This window comes from Molossus molossus, unplaced genomic scaffold, assembly GCF_014108415.1.
Source record: "Molossus molossus isolate mMolMol1 unplaced genomic scaffold, mMolMol1.p scaffold_m16_p_14, whole genome shotgun sequence".
Taxonomy (NCBI): domain Eukaryota; kingdom Metazoa; phylum Chordata; class Mammalia; order Chiroptera; family Molossidae; genus Molossus; species Molossus molossus.
The window spans coordinates 19,041,364-19,057,111 of record NW_023425349.1 but is presented as its reverse complement, the minus strand read 5'-3'; the positions used below and the strand labels follow the sequence as shown (position 1 = coordinate 19,057,111).

Below are 15,748 nucleotides of genomic sequence, written 5' to 3'. Positions count from 1 at the left end.
TTCTTAGAAGTGCTGCCATCTCCCTGTCCTTCCAGGCCCAGCTGTAACTCAATCCTGACTTCTAGGCTCACGTCCCATGAGTGGCATGCAGGGCCTCGTGGGGAAGTTCCGCTGTGTCTGTTTCCCCAAGTCCTGTTGTCCTTTCTTTCCAGCCTCTGGGAATCACCCTCGAGCTCCCCGTTCTACCTGTTCCTTTGCTGCTTGTGGCCACCTGGGTCATCGCGGCGTCCCGCTAACAACCTTGCCTTTGGGTCTCCCTGCCCTCACCTGGCCTCCATTCTGGCTGCAAGAACACTAAGCGTGTCACGCCCTGATTAGACACTTGAGGTTCCCCACTGTGTCTAGGGGATAGCATCGAGATCTCTACAACTTAAGCCCTTTAGCCTCATTTCTTATTTCTCATCTTTCAGGACCTTTTATCTCAGCACAGTCTGTTCTGCAGCATTTCCTGTCCTTCGTCCTTGCTCTTCCTTCTCTCTGGAATCCTTTGCCCATTTCCTCATGACCCAATCCAACCCGTTCTTAAAGGCCAACTACATTGCCACCTCCTCCCAGAAGCCTTCCTTGACCTCTTTTGGTCAGAAGTGGTCTGTTTCTACCCTGACTCTCCCTTGGGCACATCTCATTATCTCCTTTAGATAAGAGGTGCCCTGTCCATGCTGATCTCTGCCACAAGCTTGGGAGCTCTTGGAGATTGGAGCTCCAGGACCTGTTGGATCTCTGTCCCTGTGCTGTCCACCCCCACCCCACAACACCTAGCAAGGTGCTGGCTTCTAGGAAGCGCTGTTGACATTGGTGCTGTAACTGTCAGGAACGAAGATCCCAAAAGTAAAAGGCGATCTTGGTAGCTCAAGACCCCAACAGTTTATTTCTTAGTCACACCACGTGTCTGTTGTGGGTCAGTTAGGAGCTCTGGACCCAGGCTGAAAGCAGCCATCATATGGAATACTGCCACCATGTGACAAAGGGAAAGAAATGGACCTGCTGCCACCCAGAAGTGAGAAGTGCTAATTCCATGCAGTCATTGGCCACAACTAGTCCCATAGCCCACCCAACCTCAAGGAGGCCGGGAAAGGCCCTGCTAGCATGCGGCAGAAGGGGAATGAGCCGGAAGCATTTGGTGAAGAGCATGAGGAACTTAGCCCAGTGCCTGTGAGAGAAGACTCTTCAGGGGCCCGTGCCTGGCCTCTGTCTCCCCGCATTCACTCCCCGAGGCCAAGGGCTTTTAGCCACTAGATGTGTCAGTTAACCGAGGAGAAGATATGTCCTTGCTCGTGGGGGTGGGGGTGGGGGTGTGTTTATGACTCACTGGATTTGGTAGCTTTTTTTTTTATCCTCACCCGAGGACATTTTTCCATTTTTTTGTACAGATAGAGTGGAAGAGAGAGAGAGAGGGAAACATCGACGTGAAAGGGACACATCGAGTGGCTGCCACCCACACGACCAACCGGGGCCGGGGACAAACTGCAACCGAGGTACATCCCCTTAGCGGGAACCGAACCCGGGTCTCTCTAGACCACAGGCCGACGCTCTAACCGCTGAGCCAAACTGGCCAGGGCAGTAGCTTTTTTAAAAAAATTAATCCTCACCTGAGGATATTTTTTCATTAATTTTTAGATGGGGGTTGGGTAGGGGGAAAGGGGAAGAAGAAACATCGATGTGAGAGAGACACTTCGATTGGTTGGGTCCCACATAACCACGATGGGACCGGGGGTCACATTCAGGACCCTTTGGTCCACGGGCCCGTGCTCTAACCACAGAGCTAAACTGCCAGGGCAAAGACAGTAGCTCTTTATGCCGTTCACCAGAGGATGCCCAGAAGGGTCGTCGAATTTGAGGCCATCTGGATTTGGCGGGGAAACCTGGAGCGGCCATGCTAGGGAGATGTGGGGAGCCTTCCCTGGGCCAGCTGCCTGCAGAGTGGGAGGCCCCGGGGCCCTTGGCCTCATGCCAGTCACCACACTGGTTTCCAGCTCAGCCAGTGCTCAGCAGCAGGGTCCTTGGCCTTGCTGTGCCTTAGTGTTCTCTTCTGTTAAGTGAGACCTGCTCCCTGTCCTGGCCACCCGAGGGGTGTGGGATCCAAGGAGGCAGTGGCAGGGAACACCGTTGTGCGAGGAGAATGAACTCAGCTCCTCGGATGGGGAGTGAATCCAGGCTCTGTGACTTAATAGCTGTTGTACCTTGGGCAAGTTACTTGACTTCTCTGTGCCTCCGTTTTTACTATTGCAGATTCATTGGGCTATTTGAGGATTCAATAAAGATGATGAATGCAAAGCCCTCAATATTGTTCTTAGTAAATGGTTAGCTATTGTTAGTGCTAGTACTAGTATTAGTAGTATAAAATACCTCTTCAAGGGGAAAGAATAGTAATATTTGTGCTTTTCCCCCCATGTTTAAGAAATAAACCAATGTGATAACAAGGGGAAAATGGATGGAGGAGAAACTTGGCACAGGATGAGGTGCCAGAGACCTGGGTTCTTAATGGGGCCTCGATTTTCTCATCTGAGAACTGGTCCAGTCCCTGGAGCTCTTTCTGGTACCACCTCCCTAGAATTCAGAAACTTGAGTATCTTGGGAAATTTCCGAGTTACCTGCGTTTGGCACAGCGACGGGTTAGAAATGGAATTGCCATTTTGGAGCCAGTACCAGACAGGCCCAAGGTGCTCCCTGCCGGCCAGGGCCGCCCATCTCACATCTGTCCAGCCCGTGCTTCCATGAAGGAGTAGTTTCTGCCAAGGGTCAGGCTCAGAGGAGTGTGGCTTGGCCTCGGCACCGGGAAAGAAAAGCATTTAACAACAGCAAAGAGGAATCCGTGTTAGAATGGGACCTTTGGCACTCATCTAAGCTACCTAAAGTGGATTTTCTTCTGTGGGCCTCGGCCAGGGAATTGCAGCTGGCTCGCAGGAGTCTGTGTTGAAGCTTCTGAGGGTGGCATGATTGATTATTGATGTCTGCCACGGATGTGGAAGTGAGCGGGGGGCTGCCCGTGCTAGAGATTCAGTACTCTCGTGCCCTCCTTTCATAGAAGGACAAACAAAGGCCTGAGCAAAGAGAGAGAGTCACCCTGAGCCACACCGCAGGTCAGTGGCATTTCTTCCACTTTGTGGAGGCCCTGCTCCCCCTCCCACTCGCTTCTGGAAGGGAACGGCTCCCAGGGATCTCGCCTGGGGTGGATTGCTGGTCAGAGCCATTCCTTTAGTTGAGCTCATGCCACGGGGTGCTTCTGTGCCCCAGAGGCCAGGCGTGGGGGAGTTGGTGTCCCCGAGGCAATTGGCAGGGGGGTGTGGGGCCCTGCGGAGTCCAGGGCCTCCTGAGAGCCACGCTCAGGGCTCGGCGCCTGGCTCGGCGCAGGGGCTGCACAGAATAGCGGTCCTGTTTGGTCACCCAGTGCCTGCCATGAGGGCACCTCCCATTTGCCTTTTCTCTGAGCTCCGTCCCTCTGCCACCCTCCCCCAGCGTCCTCACTGGCCCTTTAACAACCATCAGACAAACAGTGTTCCCAGTGACACAAATATTATCCGAGGCACTTCCCATGGACGAACCCGGGTCAGGGACACGTGGACGGCAGTTGGCAGCTTCTCAGGCTGGGAGAGTCGGGAGGGGCATCAGTGCCCAGGAGGCTGGCTGCCAAGCTTGCAGTGGTTGCCGCCGCCTCCCTGCTGCCCAGCACGCCCTGTGCGGAGAAGGGTAGCCCTCATTCTTAGAAAGACCGTCCCTGCCGCTGAGCCAGTGTGGGGCTTAGGGGCAAGGCCTTGAGCTCCTTATTTAGGAACAGGAGCAGAGAAAGGACTGTCTGTGATGACGCTGTTGGATAACACCAGAATTGAGTGAGCAGCTCCCTGTGTCGTCCTGACAAGCTGCGTGGAGAAGTCTGCCCGGCAGCCCCAAGGGACAGCAGGACCACACTTGGGGTGTCAGGAGCTCCTCTGTGAGGAATGCCGCTAAGCAAGGGACTGCCATGGCCACTCCCCAGTTCCACAGTCAGGGCCCCGCTGATTGGTCACTGCCTACTGTCCCAACGATGTCCCTCAGAATCCTTCTCAACACAGCACACCAAGAAGTCACTGCCCGTCAGCCAGAGGGGGAAAATCTGAAGTGGCAAACTGCTTGCCATCCTTGTGGATGGTGGAGAGAAGGCAGGCTCAGCCTCTGGCAGTCAGGACCTGTAGCCCGTGGAACGTGTTCTGGTTCAGAGAGAGAAGAGCCCAGGTCCCATCCTGGTGGTCAGAACGCACTGCCCAGCAGTAGGTGCTCTTCTGTGCACTGGGAGACTGTTGGGCCTTAATCCAGAGGGGTTACAGTGAGGGTGCCCGGGGAGAGCCCCCTGTACCTGGACACCTGCTGGTCCAGAGCTGCTTCCCCGGTGGTGTTGGGAGCCCGCGGACCGAGCGAGTGACCCAGCTGGGCCCCTCCTTAGATGAGGAGTGTGGGCCAGCAGGTTATTTCCAGGGAGTTAACTGACTCTGGGGGGAGAGGGGCCGTGGCCTGGGGAGATGATAGAACCTAAGTATTTTGGTGGAAAGGGTTGGAGCGGACACATTCCAGGCAGCCCCAGCCCATGGGAGATAGTTATAGTTACCAGGTGATTTCAACTAGGTGAAAGGGAGGACTTTGTAATTGTGGGAACCATAACCAGATACAGGCCTGTGAGGAGTGAGTTCCCACTCTGGAGATGGATGAGCAGAGAGGGTCACTGGTCAGGGTGCAGGAGGGCGAGTCAAGGGTCACCAGTTTCCTGGGAGACTGGATCCTGCAAAGATGTTCCTAGTCAGTGAGCTCGGAGCACCAGGAGGTAGAGATGTTTCCACACGCGCAGGGCTGCGGGGAGGAGGGGGCTCGGCCACAGCTCTGGAGGAGCAGCAGAGGAGCAGACAGCCACTCAGACAAGGCCACGTGGTTCTCGTCTGTGACAAACGTGGCAGCGAGGGTGCCAGGTCCTGCTTCATAGTGCCAGCTGATAGTTTCCTGTTTCAATGGGTTGTTGGCAGGGCTTAGCGCCCAAGCCTGCCAGAACCAACACTCAGCTCTGTGCCGCAGCCACTCAGAGAGGAGGGGCTTGGCCAGCCTCCAGGTGCATCTTGTCTCCGCTGAAGACTCTTCATCTGGAGGTCCAAGGTGGGAAGGGAATCCCAGTTGGAGGTTCCCCCATGGAAAAGGCTGCAGGGCTCTAAGCCAAGAGACTCCGTGTCTGCCCTGCCGTGGGGCCTTGGACAGGCCCCTTAACCTCTCTGGGCCAAACTGCCTTGACTGATCAGTGGGCACAATAAAATCTGCCAGTAGGTCCATGGAGAGCGGAGGGAAGTACTAGGTATGAAAGCGTTTTTAAAGAGGGACCAAAATGCAAAACAGACACCAGTGGTGTTAGCCGAAGCCTCTGATGTTGACACGTCTGGGGTTACCCCCGGAATGAAGAGAATCTAAAGGACCTATGGCTTCCCACTTTTCTGTTCAGTATCCCCGAAAAGAATTTTGAGAAACGGTATTCTCTTTCACATGTTCGAGTTGACATCTAACATTTTAATCCAAAGATGAAGTAATTACAAAGGATATAATTTATGGAGGATTGTGTAAGAAAACAATGTGGCATTTGGAAATGAAACTGTGAACCACTCGTTTAAATGTATCCAAACCCCACTGCTGCCCGGTATCTGCCATCATCCATTCAGGAAACATATGAACAGGCCCATGTTTAACAGTCAGAAATCTACATCTTTCCTTTTTCTCCTTGAACTCATATTTCCAGTCCACTTCCCTCACAGGATTTTATCCTAATGTAATATATTTTTTATGCTTGAGAGTCTTTTATTGATCCCTATTTCACACTCATCTCCCACAACAAGATGTATGTAAATTGAAATAGAAATTCCTAAAAAATTTGTTGGGATCATAAAGCTCTATATTTTAAAACATTCTTTTTTGCCAGATTGAGTTATTATTAGCATACAATTTGCCAAAAACAAATTTAGAGCAGTCGTAAATGTACAAGTGAAAAATTATCGAAAATACACCTTTTCATAAAAACGGTTGGGGCTTTATTTCTTTTTCAGTTAGCTCATGTTTCTGTGAATTAATGCTGCTTATATGTCAGATGAGACAGGATTCAGCATTAACTTAATTCCTATGTTTCAGTTTTCATAAGTGTAAGTGCTTAGAAAGCTCGAGCCCATAAATAAGGAGCCAGGGAAGGGTGGAGTTTGGTATTAGCAGCGTCACTTAGTCCTGTAACTCCGAGTTGTCTGCCCAAAATGACATGGGAGTTTCTCATCAGACAGTATTTGTGATAGTCTCCCCACTGACAACTTTGTTGAGAGCTGAGACTTGGAAAACACTCGACTCACAAGAGGAATTGTTGCCAGTCGACAGATCACCCACTTGCTCAGTCCGACGCTGATATTTCAGATCACGCCATTGCTTGGCACCCTGCGATGGTAACGCCCCGGGGAGGACCCCCTGGTGGGATTAAGTGGATGAGAGAATTGTCTTGTTTGTGATGTGGGAGGAGGTGAGGAGGAGAGGAGAACCAGCGGGGGGGCTCGGGGCTCGGGGCTCCTGCCCGCTGCCTCATGCTCCGTGTGTTGATTTTAGGAAAACTACATTTGGAAGTTGATGATGGGAATTGATTATTTTAAAAGTGCCTGGGCTCACAGGTCCCTAAGGGATTTGCATTCTACTTGGAAGACCCCGATTCAGAGGACATTTGGTCTGAGGCCAAGCCCCAGAGAGCCCCAGGAAACCCACTCATGCACGACTGACCTCTCCAGGTCCCCTGTCCCCGCCAGGCCCTGGGCCCAGCTCCTGTCCCGCCCTAGACCCGAGCGGGCTGGCCGCTCCTCAGCATTTGATCTGTAAGCAGTGCCCACTGTGATGCTCTGAGTTAAACAGAGGACTGCCCGTTGTGAGGGGCCATCCTGTCCGCCCCCACTTCGTTTCTCTTTGCCCCTTCACCTGCTCTGGATTTCTGCCTGTTGCATTTTGTGTGTCCTGAGACCGGTCTGAGCTTCTCTGGAGCAGCTGGGTGCAGATGAGAGAGCTGAGGGCTGCTGCCCACGTTTCTTGTCCTGAAGGGACCTCAGCCTCGGTGTTTGGCACTTCCCCTTCCACGGAGACTAGACGCCCGCTGGCCGCCGCTGTCTCGCCTGGTCTGTCCAGGGCTCTGGAGGAGGAAGAGCCAGGTTCTCTGCCAGGAGGCTATGGAAAGCGCCAGACGGGCTGTTGCTCAGTGCCTGGGGATTCTTGCCGTCGCTAGGGACAGCAGGATTCGGAGAGGAACAGGCTTGCTCCCGTGTGCTGGCGTGCCCTGCCAGCTGTCCCCGGCTCCTGAGGGTGGACTCCGGGGGTTCTACTGCCCTGCGTGGGGGCATGACGGAAGGGGACTCACGGCCCCGTTGGCATCAGAGGGGACCTGCCGTGGTGGTAATAGGAGGGCTCTGGAGCCTGGTGGCTGCTTTTGAGCCCAATTTCTCGTAAACCAGTAGCTGAGTAGCCCCAGCCTTGGGCCACCTGCACCCTAGACGTAGAAGCTCATTGTAGAAGTGGGTGCTTAGCTGTCCCAAGCACACGTGGACTTCCGGGAAGATGGAACTCAGGAGTGAGACCTGGGTGCACCCGGTAAATATTAACGTGCACAAGCGCCACCTCTTCTTGGTGCTTCCCCAGAGGCTGAGTGTGTGGCGGGCACACACATTGGCTCTGGATCGAGACATTGGGCAGCCTCTGGCTGTAGTTGTCACCCCTCTCGTCCTCACTTCCTCACCTGGAAAATGGGGGTGATAATTGCCTCTGTCTGCCGGCTGGGGAGGGCGACCTCAGCTGATGGGTGAGAAGGCCGAGTCCGGCCCCACTCCCACTAGGAGGCTGTGTGGGGTGGGCAAGTTGCTTCTGCGTCCGCACCGGTGCATGAGGTCAGAGCCAGGCCTGTGCGGCACCTGGCACTTAGTTCAGAGTGACAGTGACAGAAAGGTAGTTGGGGATCCCAAGAGTGAGGAGTCAGGCAGTAGGGACAGGGGCCGTCTGAGCTGAGAATCCCCAGAAGTCCCTTCAGTGTGTGTCTCACTACGTCAACTTGGGGTACGTGTGGCCGTGGAGTCGGTGACACATGAACAGAACACCATGACTGTATTGAGCCCCTGCTGTGTGCCGGTCATGGGGCTAACGGCAATCTGTTCTTTGCCCTCCGCGTGTTTATACTCTTCCCTGTGACGAGACACATAAAATCACTAGACAGCGGACTGCGAGATTCCGCACCGGTGTCAGGATGCCAGCCTTCCCTTGAGTGCCCACAGTAGTAAGGTGACGGTGCCCCAGGGTGTCAGCTGACTCGCACGTTGTATCTCATTCATCCTGACCTCAGTTATGAGACGTAGGAACCATAGTCCTGTGTTTCAGGTGGGGAAACTGAGGCACGGACTTGAAAAGGCATGTGCCTGAGATCAAGCAGCTCGGGTGGCGGAGCTGAACGGACAGACTCCAAGCCCAGTGCTCTTTTGACTTAATCTGATGCCTCGAGCGCACACCCGGTAGGAATTGGTGATGTTTCCACTCACTGAGTATGGTAGGAACACTGTCGTGCTTCATCCACATCAGTGCCCTTGCATTATCCAGTGAGGATGCTGAGGCCCGGCCAGAAAATGGTAGAGCTGAGGCTTCATCGAAACTAGTGATTCTCATTACCGGGTTGCAGGACATCAGAATCCCCTGAGGACCCTTTTAAAAAGGCAGATTCCTAGGCCCCTAGCCCCGCTCTTCCACATTCAGCCCGGAGTGGGGCCAGGGCCTCTGTATTGATGCAGGCTCCCTGGCCATTTTGTTAACAAGGATGGGCCAGGGCCAAGGTGGTGGCAGGCCTGTGGGAGGCATGGGTAGGGCCTCCAGTCCTGGGACCCTTGCCAGGCTGGGTCCAGTGGTTTCTCTTTGGCCCCGTCCCGAGGGCATTTGCCCTCTGCCTGCACGGTGGGCTCCTCTGCCTTTGATCTGTCTGGGAACCCAGCCTTTTCAGTCTGTCTGCTCCTGGGAGAAGGGGCCAGCAGAAGGCTGGGTCAGGTGTTGACACCATGTTGTCTGCACATCTGAGGGAACAGGACAGCTCCGCAGCAGATGACGGGGTTTTTTCCTTGTCAGGCACATCTGTAGTAGGTTTGCATACTTCCTGGGGCCACCTCTGTGAGGTAGGTACTTTTAGCCCCATTTTACAGATGAATTGACTGAGGCTTAGTGTGTCTAAGGAATTACCGAGGACATGCTGCTGGTAGGTGGCAGAACAGGAACAGGGACAGGCTTCTGATTCGAAGCCTGTTCACTTTTTTTTTTTTCCATTGATTTTTATAGAGAGAGGAAGGGAGAGGGAGAGAGAAACATTGATTGGCTGCCTCTTGCACGCCCCCTACTTGGAATCAAGACCGCAACCCGGGCATGTGCCCTGGCTGGGAATCGAACCATAAAACGGTGTACAGGATGACGCCCAACTACCTGAGCCACACTGGCCAGGGCTCAAAGCCTCTCCTCTTAATGCCTGTCCTAGCAAGGACAAGTAGCTAGAAGTTATTCTAATGCCTTCAAGCGATGATTTTCTTACATGGGTACATTTAATTTATTCCTTCTTGTGAGGGAGCCCTTTTACGTTCATCTCCCTTGTCCTCGAGGAATAAGTATGAGAGTTACCTAAAGAAGCTACCTTCTTTGTCTCTGATTTGGAAACAGGCCCAGAGATGGCAAATGACTCGCCCAAGGTCACTCAGAGAGTTGAGGCAAACCTGAAAGTAGACCCAGGCCGACTTCCAGGTCAACAATGTCTCTGCTGGTCCCTGCTGCCTTTTTGCTTCCTGGGGACAAGATGGCCATTGGATGAGCCCTGCCCCCTTAATGCAGAGTCAGCAGTCCCTGGAGGCATCGCGGGTCCCGGGCCCTCGGGTTGCGCTTATTGGGTGCTCGCTGAGGGGTTCCTTTCTTTTCTGTTTTCCAGGGTCCTATGAGTGTGGAATCTGTGGCAAGAAGTACAAGTATTACAACTGCTTCCAGACCCACGTACGTGCACACCGAGGTGAGTGGTGTGTCCCTAGGGCAGAGTTCAGGGGTCGCGCCTCCCTGCTCTCTGCCTGTTTTTCCACCGGGGCCCCTCGTGGGTGACTCCTGAGTCCCTCAGAGCCCAGTCTTCTCTCTCTCTCTGCAGCAGGAGAGGAATAGCCTCCTTTACTTGGGAGAGCACACGGGTAGGGGCAGCAGGACATGGTACTAGACTTGTCCACCAGTCCCCCCTGCCCGCTCCGCAGAGGCCTGCTTTCTCCCAGAATGCTTCAGTGCTGCTCAGTGTCATCTTGTGTGCTCCCCATGACGGCCTTGGAGTGGGGGTGGGGAGGCTGAGGGGACAGGAGGGCTGGCACCTGACCCTCCCTGAGCCTGGCAGACAGGGAGGAAAGGCACTGGGTCAGGGTCGTGACTGACAGAGGGGCGTGGAGAAGAACCCAGGGGCTCAGTTCCCTGCGCCTTGTGTTGGAGAGAGTGTCCCTGGGCACGTTATGGTGGACTCACCAGCCCTGCCGCCGGTCCAGCGGGCTCGCCTTCCCATTTATGCCCTCTGTCCCTCTCTCTTACAGACACTGAAGCCACCTCAGGGGAGGGAGCCTCCCAAGGCAGTGAGTATTTTCCCTCATTGTGGGCTTTGGGGGTGGGGGCTACCGAGCTGGGGTGGAAGGAGGAGACGCTCTTATCCACCCCCCACCAGGAGGCCCCACGGGGCCTCTGGGAGACACCTTGTTATGGTTCAGGCTTTGGGGCCAGAAGGTCCTTAGGCAGTTGCAACACGGTACTGCAGGACAGCCTTTCCCAAAGTGTGTTCCATGTCACACTCATTCTAGGGAAGCTAATAGGTGTTCTGTCGGTAAAGGATTCTCTGGCCAAGTAACCCAGGGAAACCTTGAGTTCTGCTAAGATGAACCTATAGACTTCTCAGGGCCCTTCATTGGCAAACGCACCCAGGCACCTCCTAGAGGGTCCCAGCGTATGAAGTCTAGGAGACGAGTCCTCTGTTCTTTTGACTCCCATCGTGGGTCTTGGGCTCCACAGCCAATGTCTGGGAACCCCTGCTTCAGAGATTTATCTCATGAGTATCCACGGACACCAGTCACTGGGGTCAGTATCCCCGAGCCTGGGACGAGCAGAGCCTTGACAGCTGGGGTCAGTGCTCGGCTTTGCTGCCCACAGGCCCTCTTGCCCTCCCTCCAGATCTAAGCCCGTGACCCGGTAAGCAGCCCGCAGATGAGTGTAGGCTGCGACGGAACCGTCCCACCCAGCAGCAGTGTGTGCGCATGCTCTCCCTGGGCTGAACTGGGGTGTTCTCAGCACTATTTGTAGCAGCTCCACACCGAGACTCCCGGGTGCGGGCCCAGCTCATCGAAGGGATGAGTAAGCCACGGCGTGTCCACGTGAAGGACTGCAGTCCAGCAGTGAGAAGCAGAGACGTGGCCCACACACAGCACAAGGATCACCCGTGGACTCATTAGCACAGGAAGCCTAGGAGTCCCTCCCTAGAGCTGCTTACAGGAAATGCAGAAACAGGGGACGCGTCCGGCCGGTATGGCTCAGTGGTTGTGCGTTGACCCGTGCACCAAGAGGTCACCAGTTGGATTCCCGGTCAGGACACATGCCCAGGTTGTGGGTTTGATCCCCAGTGGGGAACATGCAGGAGGCGGCCAATCGATGTTCTCTCTCATCGATGTTTCTCTCTCTCCCCCTCTCACTTCCTCTCTCTCTAAAATTAAAAGAGAAAAAAAAAACGAAAATGGGGGACGCAAATGCATGCTGGAAGAGTCAGGATCCTGGTTACCTTGAGGAAGGGGCCTCTGGCTTCTGATATTTGCGCTGGGCGCTGGCTGCACAGGGGTTTTGGGTGTACGCGAACCGAACAGGCTATGCACTCAGGATCTGTACTCTCTGCATCGGGGCCAGCACACACTTTTGTAGGGACCATACAGCAAGCGTGTCGACTTTGCAGGCCACCATCTGCTCACAACTGCTCATCTCTGCCGAGGAGCTCAGACGTGAACTTCTGTTCTAGCTACATCTTTGTTATACTGCCAGAAAAGTTTCTTAAAATGAAAACGTAACACCCCCCCCCCCCCCCCAAAAAAAAAAAATCCAAACCAGGGTCTGGAGCTCAAGCGAGATCTGAACTGCACTGGTCCTAGTAGCTCATCTCCTGAGGCCCTTTTCCATCCACTCTCTCCTGGATTCTTACCCACACGGCAGGCAGGTGGGGCTGAGGCTACCCCTCCATTTTCTGGAGGAGAAACCGAGGCTTAGATTGGCTGGCACCTGCTAGAGGGCCCCCGGCTAGGAGGGGGCGGAGACCTGCCCCTCCCCCCAGCCCACCATGCCCAGCCTTGCCCCTGGCTCCTTCTCCCTCAATAGCTCCCTTCTCTTCCTGCTCCCAGGGTCCGCCTGTGGTCAGCCACCCATTTAAAGAACTTCCCCGTTTATCTTTCCTTCCTCGGCTATTCTGGGCCCCTGGCCTCTCCGGCAGCCCCTCAATGATACGTTGTGTTCCATCTGGCTTCCGTTGTTCCCGCAGGCCTGCTGGTTGTTAAAGACTCTAGCCGGGGCTATTTTTAGCCCTTCCATCCCTTTTCCCTTTCTCCCCGTGACCAGTGTGCTTTGTTTTATTCCCTGTCCTGCACCCCTGCCCTGACCCCGGCCAGCAGTGCCTGCTCAGAAAGTCTGCCAGCCTCGTTCCGGGAGCCTGGCTATGGAGTCCTGGAGCCAAAAGGTCCCGTTGAGAATAGCAGGTCCAGCCGACCCATTCTGTGGATGAGGACACTGAGTCCCAGGGACAGGTCCTACAGCTTGTTAGGGGTGGAGGTAGGCACAGAGACCAGGTTTCACGCCTTTAGTCCAGGAATCTTCCATTCGTTAGAAAAATTGTACAGTCATACATAGAGGCATCTACCTACCCACTTAACCCCTCTCTCAACTAAGACAATAAAAGATCCAGTTCTCGCCCTGGCCGGTTTGGCTCAGCGGTTAGAGCGTCGGCCTGCGGTCCTGAGAGACCCGGGTTCGGTTCCCGCTAAGGGCACGTACCTCGGTTGCAGTTTGTCCCCGGCCCTGGTCGGTTGTGCGGGTGGCAGCCACTCGATGTGTCCCTTCACGTCGATGTTTCTCTCTCTCTCTCTGTTCCTCTCTCTCCTTCCCCACTCTACCTGAACAAAAAATGGAAAAATGTCCTCGGGTGAGGATAAAAAAAAAAAAAAGATCCAGTTCTCTTGCTACTGTCACACAGATTCTCTTTGCACAACGATAATATTAGGTAGCATCTACCAAGTATTTATTGTGTGTTAGCGTTGTGCTTGTTTATTTTTTATTACAACTCTAGGAGATGAAGGAGCTATTGTTCCCATTTCACAGATAAGAAAACAGTAGGGCAGAGGTTAGGGGGTGTGTCTGGAGTTAGTTGCCCTTGTAAGCTGTGGAGTGGGGTTGGAGCTTGGGCAGCCAGACCAGAGCCTGCCTCCTGGGATGGATTTGGCGTGGTGTTTCCGGAGACACGGAACTCTCTGGGAGTTCTGAAAGTGTGGTGTCACTGATAGAAAATCATTTTGCTTTTCTTCCTTTGAGGATAACTCTTGTGCAAATCCAATCCTGCCTGAAGTGGGTCTGAGGATGTGTTCCCTGTGAGAAGTAGTGGTGTGGGATTCGACAGAGCGTGGTGGAAGGGGGCGCTTCTCTGTGGCGGGACCTGGGGGTTTGTTTTATTGGAGGGGTGGACGTGGCCCCGCTGGTAGGAGAGGCTGTGTGGGCAGACAAGGCATGTGGGGCAGGCGCTGCAGAGGGTGACCAGGACTGGCTAGTGTGGGAGAGGAATTTCAGGGACAGGGTCCCCCTGGAACCAGCAGACCCTAGGTGGCCTTGACTTTGCCACCTCTGTTCCTCAGGTGTCCAGGATCGAGAGAGGATTAGGGTCCTGATGGGGGAGGTGGTTGTCTAAGCTGGATCCCTGGCCATGGAACAGGATGGAAGGCCAAGCCAGGCTTGGGATCCTGGAACCACCAGCCTGGGAGAGGCCCCAGGAATCGGCTCATCTACTACTCTCCCCTTCCCTCAAATTAGGGGGAAAGAGGGGACGCTGAATCCCGAGGTGGGGTCGGCACAGGTGGGCAGTCGGGATGAGGTAGGGCAGGACCAGGCTGTCTGTTGCTGGTTCAGGCACGATGGTGGAGCCTGGTAGGAGGGTGGCGTGCCTGGACCCTGCTTGGTCCCCACACCCTCAGAATGTCTGCATGTGCCAGGGTTGTGTGCACACCTCACTCAGGGACCCGTTAGTCTGTGGCCCTGGCATCTGCCAAGGCTCTTTCTGAGACTGCAGGGGTAGTGGAAGAGGCGGGGAGATGGCCAATGTCATCCGTGTCCCAAAGTTCCGCTACCTAAGGGCCAGAAACCCTCTCCGAGAATTGCCTGGCATCTTGTCCTTGGGGTAGAGGGATCTCATCAGAATTAAGTCGATATTTGAATCCTGGCTCTTTCCCACCCCACTGTGCAGCCTGAGCAAGCTGCCCGGCCTCCCTGTGCTGGGCATCCCAGAAGGATGCGGGGGATGGGCCATCCCTGGATCAGCCCGAGGGATGTGCACACAAGGTCGGTGCTAGATCCCACGTGAGACAGTGTTGCCTGTGCGGTGAGGACAGCATTGTGTGTGAGTCCAGCCTCTGACTGTGGCTAGACCTCGGGATTATCCAAACTCAGCCCTGTATATGTTGTCAATTGCTGTATAACACATTTCCCCAAAACTTAACAGCAAAGCAACAAGCCTGATGATCGCACGGTTTCTGTGGTCATAATCTGGGGGTGGCTTCACTGGGTCCTCTGGCTCTGGGGCTTTTGTAAGGCTGCACTCAAGGTGTCGCACAGGGTCCTGGTCTCATCTCAGGTCTCAGCCAGGCAGCAGCTGCTGCCACACTCACTGTGTGGTGGTCAACAGGACCCGCCTTCCCAAGCTCTTGGACTGAGGGCCTCAGTTCCCTATTGGCTGTTCACCCGGCTGCCACCTGGCCTCCACGGGACAGCTTACAGCGTGCCAGCTAGTGAGAGCGAGATGGTGTGAGCCAGACTCAAGTCACCTTGTGTAACCTAATCACAGAAGTGACATCCCATCACTTTGCTGCATTCTCTTCATGAGAAGCAAGTCCCTGGGCCCTGCCCAGACTCGACGGAAAGGAAACACAGGACGTGAACACCAGGAGGCCAGGGTCCCTGGGAACCATCTCTGAAGCTGCCTACCACAGGCACGCTTAGCTGTGGGGCTGGGATGGATCCCTCTCAGCCTCAGTTTCCCTGTGAGGATGTAGTAACCTTCAGTTGTGAGGGCTAGTGGGTACAGAGGGAGGTGGGCCCAGTTATGATCCAGCCCACAGGAGCTCAGCTCACGTAAGGTTGGCTTGGGGGTTGGTCTGAAAGTCATGTCAGGGCTTCCTGGTCTCCCCGTGCAGAGGACCCTGAACCACCCAGAACTGATTCTTCATGGAGTCACCAGTTGGGGCCATTCTGAGCTAGTCCCGTCTTTGGTTCCTGAGGCAGATGAGCTGGCCCCCAAAACCCCACCCCATATGACTGAAGCCCTGGTGACCACGCGTTGTTTGCATCCCCCACAGACAATTTCAGGTACACGTGTGACATCTGTGGGAAGAAGTACAAGTACTACAGCTGTTTCCAAGAGCACCGGGACTTGCACGCAGTGGATGGTGAGTCAGGCCCCTCTCTCCTG

The 15,748-nt window shown here is 54.6% G+C and overlaps 1 protein-coding gene across 2 annotated transcripts in view; it reads left to right on the top strand.

Moving 5' to 3' along the window:
* ZNF618 (zinc finger protein 618) overlaps positions 1-15,748 on the top strand; it is a 163,000-nt gene that overhangs the window by 112,598 nt on the left and 34,654 nt on the right. For both annotated transcript variants that reach the window (XM_036261081.1, XM_036261080.1), the window contains exons 4-6: positions 9,959-10,036; positions 10,590-10,628; positions 15,636-15,725. In XM_036261081.1, coding sequence (XP_036116974.1) covers positions 9,959-10,036; positions 10,590-10,628; positions 15,636-15,725 — 207 coding nt within the window. The remainder of the gene's footprint in view (positions 1-9,958; positions 10,037-10,589; positions 10,629-15,635; positions 15,726-15,748) is intronic.